This window comes from Sinocyclocheilus rhinocerous, unplaced genomic scaffold (assembly GCF_001515625.1).
Source record: "Sinocyclocheilus rhinocerous isolate Xijiao unplaced genomic scaffold, SAMN03320098_v1.1 scaffold2787, whole genome shotgun sequence".
NCBI lineage: Eukaryota > Metazoa > Chordata > Actinopteri > Cypriniformes > Cyprinidae > Sinocyclocheilus > Sinocyclocheilus rhinocerous.
The window spans coordinates 91,340-98,703 of record NW_015639793.1 but is presented as its reverse complement, the minus strand read 5'-3'; the positions used below and the strand labels follow the sequence as shown (position 1 = coordinate 98,703).

General features: G+C 39.9%; 1 protein-coding gene across 1 annotated transcript in view; it reads left to right on the top strand.

The window, feature by feature from the left end:
* LOC107752127 (cyclin-dependent kinase 16-like) overlaps positions 1–7,364 on the top strand; it is a 53,007-nt gene that overhangs the window by 30,845 nt on the left and 14,798 nt on the right. The window contains exons 3-4 of the mRNA XM_016567994.1: positions 1,091–1,215; positions 3,825–3,950. Coding sequence (XP_016423480.1) covers positions 1,091–1,215; positions 3,825–3,950 — 251 coding nt within the window. The remainder of the gene's footprint in view (positions 1–1,090; positions 1,216–3,824; positions 3,951–7,364) is intronic.

The window sequence follows — 7,364 nt, the reverse complement described above, 5'->3', positions numbered from 1 at the left end:
ATCAGTCCGCCATTGTTTCACCGCCGGAGCAGATGCAGACAAGAATGACTCCTAAGCGATTGAGGTGTTCTGTTGTTGGATGTAATAATGAACATAGCAGTCGTCATTTACTCCCGACATCTGAGCCGCTGAAGACGCAGTGGATTACTTTTGTTTCTGAAGGGAATGCGCCCCTGATGTACATAAATGCGTCTATGTTCACGCTAATCATTCGTGATCCAGCTTCATTTACAGAAGAAGTGAGTATAAGGTTTTTTAATGAATCTTTGCAAATAGCCTTTCCTAATAACGTGCTAATTAGCAAGTTTCAATATCAACTTGTGGAAAATGGGCATCCGATGACCCCTTTAAAATCAGCTGCAAAGTGCAGACTGTATTTGCCAAGGTATACATTTAGAAAATATAGGGGCACAGAAAATCATTGAATTCTTTATAAAACATACTTTGTAAAACTCCCATCAGAGCCAGGGGCCTAGCTGCATTTTATTGATTTATGCCTATTTCTGCATTGAGTAAGTCCTAAACTAGGTTGAGTAGGTCACAACTATCTAAAAGGTTCTTATAAAGTGTTCAACCCAGCTACTCAACTTTGTGATATTTCCAACAGCCTCTGTTGCTCATGTTGCCTCAAGTTGCCAACTCTCAGAAATGAATGATTTCCAGTTGCTTTGCCATTGCAACTCAGTCACTGTGTGAATGTCCCTTTTTACTCCAGATCAGGGATGGGCAACTTTGGTTCTGGAGGGCCACTGTCCTGCAGAGTTTAGTTCTATCACTAATCAAACACAATTGTCTGCAATTTTCAAGCAATCTTGATGACTAAGGTTCCATTTTTCAGATGTGTTTGATTAGGGATGGAGCTAAACTCTGCAGGACATCTATCAGTAATGACGGAACTTGCTACCATAGTTGCTTTTGGGAAATGCACTACAGGACTGGAGTTGCCTGTCTATGCTCCAGATACCTAAACTTTTGTGTACCTAATATGTACATGGTTATTGTTTTTACATTTTTCACATATATGATGTGCAGTAAAATAAAATTCAAGACATCAGAGTTAATAAACGTGTGTGTGTGTGTGTGTTTACAGGTGTAGTTCATCATAAAATGTGGTCAGATGGGGAAAGTGATCAAGCTTCAGGAACCTCTTCTGATGAAGTTCAGAGTCCTGTTAGAGTGCGTATGCGCAACCTTCAGCAGCGCATCTCTAATGAGGTAATGCATGTACAATCTCAAGTGAGTAATAAACAAACATTCCAACAGGTAGACACACACTTAATGTTGTGCCCAAATTATAAGTTAAGTTAAGCACATGCTATATCTCAAACAAGGTGTTCTGCTATTTTCCCTGGAGGAACTCACAGCATGCAAACCTATGGTTCCTTAGTGCCAAAGGGGGTCAAATTTCTGTATATTTTTGTTGTATATATTTTTTTTTGAATAACTGTTTTAACAAGGAAGTTTTGAGTTCTGAAGCATACAATATGTTTTAAAAGTACAATGACCTCTTATATGTGAAAAGATCAGGGAAAAGGTGATTTATGAATAAGAAAAAAAAGGTTATGTTTAATTTTGAACTTTCATATTAAAAGTATTATTTACTATATCATTTAAAGGGTAACATCTGTTATTTGGACAGGATGTTTAGACCATCAGAACATCATCATCTGCAAACAGCAGCAATGCCACCCTAAGGCCCCCAAACTGGACACGCTCGGACACTTGGCTGCACCTTGAGATCCTGTCCATGAATACCACAAACAGGATCGTAGACAAGGGGCAGCCCTGACAGAATCCAACACTTACTGGGACTGGGACTGGGACATACTGCTAAGAATACAGACACAGCTCTTGCACTGATTGTATAGAGTGACTCCCTCAAGACACTCCGAGAAACATGGTCATAGGGCTTCTCCAAGTCTGCAAAACATGTAGACTAGATAAGCAAACTCCCATGCCCCTTTCCAGGATCCTTACAAGGGTAAAGATCTGTTCCACTGTTCTGGAACAGAATGCCTTTGCAGCACTCTGGCATAGGCTTTCCCAAGTAGGCTGAGAAGCATGAAGCCTTGATAATCGGAAACGCCCTCCATTCACCTTTTTAAAATAAAAGAACCACCACACCGGTCTGCCTTTTGCCAGGCCCTCTCCTTGATTCTCATGCACAGTTTGACTATATCCAAATCCTTCAGTATTTCAGAACAAATCTCATCCACCCCGGTGCTTTGCCACTTTTGATCCTTTTAACTACTTCAATGACTTCTTTCTGGAAACTGGGCTATGACTCCCCCAAGTCCTCTAGCCCTCTACTTGTGAGGGGAAGACCTCTGTGTTCAGAAGATCTTTACAGTGTTCCGTCCACCTCCAATATATATATTGCTGGGTGACGTCAGCAAGTTCCTGTCCTGAATTACAACAGTCTAGAGTCTAGACCAACCCAGGCTTCCCCTGAATAAGCCATCAGATGGTTTGTCAGAACCTCTTTGAGGCCAGCCAAAAGTATGGCTTCTCAGAGCTCTTCCTATGCCTGATTTTTTGCTTCTGCTGTCCTCCTAGCCTGCTGAAACCACAGGCTAATCAATCCCAAAAGGTCTCCTTTTTCTGCTTAATGGCCTCCCTTATTGTTCATGTCCACTGATGTATTCTTGGGTTGCTGCCATGACAGGCATCAACAACCACCCTCCAGCCACAGCACAGAACAGCTGTTTCAGCAGTAGAGGACTGTACCCACTCTGACTCAATTTCTCCAGCTTTCCTTGGGATAAAAGAATAGCTCCTCTCAAGGTGGGAAGTAAAGGACTTTCTGACAGGATTTTTTTGCCAAAGGTCCCAGTTCACACGCTTGATTTGTTTGGGTTTCCCATTTCGATTGCCAGCCTTTAGCCTAAGGTGTCTTGTACCAGGTACACTTATGAACCACCATATGTTCGAACATGGTGTTTGTTATGACCAATGCCATGCACAAAAGTCCAACAACGAAACACCACTCAGGTTCGATCAGGCAAGTTGTTCTTTCTAGTTATTGCCCTCCAGATCCGTCTTTTGTCACCAACATTAGTGTTGAAGTTGCCCATCAATACTATGGATTCACAAGGTGGTACCCTTTACAGGGCCCCACCCATGGTCTTAAAGAAGGCCAGATATAAGCACAGAACACAGTAAAAGTCTTCCCCTCTGTTTCACTGGGTCATATTGAGGCAACCCTCTCATTCATTGGGCTAAACCCCAAAACAATGGCGTTGAGTTGGAGACTTGTGATTCCCACACCTGTTCGCACCTCTCACTCTGGTCAACTCCATAGATGGAGAGAGTTCAACCCCTATCCAGGCGTTTGCTTCCAGAGCCGTGGCTCTGTGTGTAGTGAGGCCAACTATATCTAGCGGGTATTTCTCAACTTCTTGTTCCAACTCCCACTCCTTCCCCACCAGAGAGGCCACATTTATGCATCAATAGCTTGTCTGTTAGTGCCCAGCTTTAGTCCAGTGTTTTTTTACATTTTAGTTTAACCAGTTCAATCAACACTTCATTCCTTAGTGAATGCACTTTTCACACTCTTTTGTGTTGTTCTTTGTATGAATGACTTTACAGCAGAATTTACTGATGTTTGTCCCTCTCGAGAGCTTCCACACAGGATTGGCTACTGTTTGTTAGCAGCCTTTCATTGTCTTTCTTTGATCATAGTTTTTGCTAATGTGTGCTCACAATAAAGTTGTATAAGTGCACTTCCATCAGCATTCCTTTAAGATATATTCATCAAGAGTGCTGCCCCAATCAACTGCTCTTTGGCACATTATTTATTTCCTTCCCTTCCATTTCCTTTTCAGGATATCAATAAACGTCTCTCGCTGCCAGCAGATATTCGTTTGCCAGAAGGTTACCTGAAGAAGTTTGCAAAAAACAGCCCCCCATTTGACAAACCTCTAAGTCGAAGATTTCGCAGAACATCACTTGTGAGTTTTTCTTTGTCATGATCTATTAATTTGACATCATCAGATGTTTAGAATGTATTTCAGTTCTATACGTTGTATATATCGAGATCTGTTCTGTCTTGTTTTGAAGGGAATTATTTGATATGATAATTGTCATAATCTTGAATTTTACCTTGAGGATTGAAGAATATTAGTATTGACAAATTGAAAGTAATATATTTGTTTATACATGTTTAAAATAAGTGGCAGATGAAAGGCAAGGTGTTTTTTTAATCATTATGAAATTAAGATTGATCATGGTGTTAATTATTCAGGCAATTTGTATCAAATATACTATATAGAGGTCTGGTCTTCAGAATGGTAGTGAATTATTGTCAGTCATTTGTTGCAAAATTAACAATTTGGAAAATAGCAAAGGTTCCTTTAAAATCAAATAAAAACAGACAATAGAAGTACAATCAAGGGCTCTTTTGCATAAAAATAATTTAAATAAATTTTTTTAATTTTCATACAGTGTCTCCACATTAAGAGTCAGGTGTTGCAGTTGATTGGTCTTAAATTTTGATTTAAAGAAATGCTTTGACCTTAAAGGTAAGATTATGATATGTGGATGTTTAGAGTGATTGGTTTTTGTAAGTGGATCATAAAACTTCTTAACATTTTTTTTTTATTTTTTTTTTGCATTAGGCAAGTTACACCAATTTCAAGGTCTGTTCACACGAAGATGAATGATTGGTGCAAAATTGTGTGTGATAAACATTTTAATTTGAATGATCTGTTTTTTTTTTTTTAAATGGAGAGGAATCTTCTCTTTTCCATTGTTAAAAAACTACTAAAACCGGCCAATTAATAAGAGTCACGGTTTTGGTCGTGCCCGGAGTTGCTACATAAACGGTTACATAAAACTAATTGTATTCTCTAATAAATATGAGACTTCCTGTCTTCCTGTGGTTACATGACCAAAGACGGAAGGACTAATGTTTACCTGTCCACATTTAGAGCTGACATCCCGGCACTCATTTTTTTTCTTCTCTGTTTCGTTTTTGTCGATTGGCGAGAACGGATTACGTTTTCTTTAGCTGGTGTGTAATAGCGTGTATCCATTGCTTTGTTGTGGAGTACTGGAAGACTGAATGCTGATGCATCAGATAAACACTCCAGGGATTATTGGTCCCCAGAAAGTATTTGTATATACTGTATAATGGACTTTTGAGAAACTTTGAATACATGCACACACAACAATGTATTGCCTTTTTGTATTTAAAGGGTTAGTTCACCCAAAAATTCTGTCATTAATTACTCACCTTCATGTCGTTTCAAACCTGTAAGACCTTCGTTCATCTTCGGAACACAAATTAAGATATTTTTGATGGAATCTGAGAGCTGTCTGACCCTGCATAGACAGCAATACAACTGAAATGTTCCCAAGTCCAGAAACGTAGCAAGGAGATCTGTAAAATAATCCATGTGACATCAGTGGTTCAACCACAATTATACGAAGCTACGAGAATTCTTTTCGTGCGCAAAAGAAAAAAAAAAATCTTTATTCAACAATGCGTCTCCTCTTCATCACCCTGTAAACAGCGTATGCTGTTCTGTGTCAGCTGCGTCATGCCGGATACGCTGTTTCCTACGTTGTTGTGATTTGATCTGAAGCCAGAAATTAACAAAGGGTTGTTACAAGCAATAGACATGATGTGAATTTTTCTACAGGACCGTTTGTCACAAGACGCAATACTGCAGCAGAAACCATTTCTGATTATTTCTCTGTATATTTCAGACAATGAACAATCTTACAAATGCACGAGGGGCAAAAATAACACTGTATTTAAATGTTTAAAAAACGGTTTGCAGAGCTCCCAACTTATGCAGCTTCACATGGCAGATGCTAAACCAGAATTCAGACAATGAACTATCTGAGGATGATGATAAACGTTTTCTGGTGATTGTTGCGTATGTCCAAACAATGTAGACAGGGATTGAGCTACTTAAGATGTATTTATTGGCCCTTAAAGTACGAGTTGGAAACAAAACCTCCGGAACCATCATCCTGAATACTGGGGTCCCTCAGGGCTGTGTTTTGAACCCACTGTTGTTTACCTTGATGACTCATGACTGCTGTGCCAGTTATGACTCGAATCATATCATTAAATTCGCAGATGACACAACAGTGGTGGGCCTCATTAGCAACGAGGACAAATCAGCCTATAGAGAGGAAGTTAACCAGCTTGTCATCTGGTGTCACAACAACAATCTGTCACTGAATGTCAGCAAGACAAAAGAGATTACTGTTGACTTCAGGAGGAAACAGACAGTTCATAATCCAGTTACAATTAATGGCGGTACTGTGGAGTCAGTCAGAAGCACCAAGTTTCTGGGGGTGCATATCACTGCAGACATGTCATGGACCACTAATACCACCTCCTTGGTAAAGAGGGCTCAGCAGCATTTGCACTTCCTAAGGCTGATGAGGAGAGTAAACCTTCCCCCCCCTTACAACCTTTTACAGAGGCACAATAGAGAGTATTCTGACCAGCAGCCTCTCAGTCTGGTTTAGTAGCTGTACGGCTGCAGACAAGAAGTCTATCCAGAGAGTGGTAAGAACAGCAGAGAAAATCATCAGGATCTCTCTACCATCTATACAGGAATTACATCTGACACGCTGCCTTAGTAGAGCCTCCAAAATAATCAGTGACTCCACCCATCCTGCTAATGGACTGTTCACCCTTCTGCCTTCTGGCAAACGCTATCAACGTATGCGATGCAAGACTGCCAGGTTCAGAAATAGCTTCTTTCCACAAGCTATTAGACTGCTCAATTCACATTGACATATACAGATATACTTGTTGATGGACTGTTAAATACATAGTAGGGGTCGACCGATATGTGTTTTTCAAGGCCGATGCCGATACCGATTATTACAGATCAAGTTGACCGATAACCGATATTTTGAACCGATATATATGTCTGGTGTAAAAATTAAAATTAAATGTCAAAATTAAGAATAACAAGGGCTCTGACAAAAACTGCCTTCCCTGGTGTTGGTTGAGTGTAGTACTTCCACAGTAAACTCTTTATTTTAATGAGTTAAACTCTTTGTTTTTTGGCAAACTCTTTAGGAGGATTTTTGGTGTGCTGGTGTTCTGACAAATAATGCTACCTATCAGATTATGCTACCAACAAATCGTCAGAACACCGGCAGAACAACAACAGTGCGCTACATGTTTCTTTTCCCCTCATTTTTTCCTATTGACGGAAATTCGTCGTAGCGACGGAAAACTTTCATCCCTGAGTAGTATTACATCATACTGCACCACAGTAATATATTTCTGATAATTTCATTAAGCTAACCCGAATTTATATTTTGACGGGTTGCCATGAGGAACTTGTTTCTGTTGGTCTATGTAAATGATATGAAGATAGTTTTACTCCAAT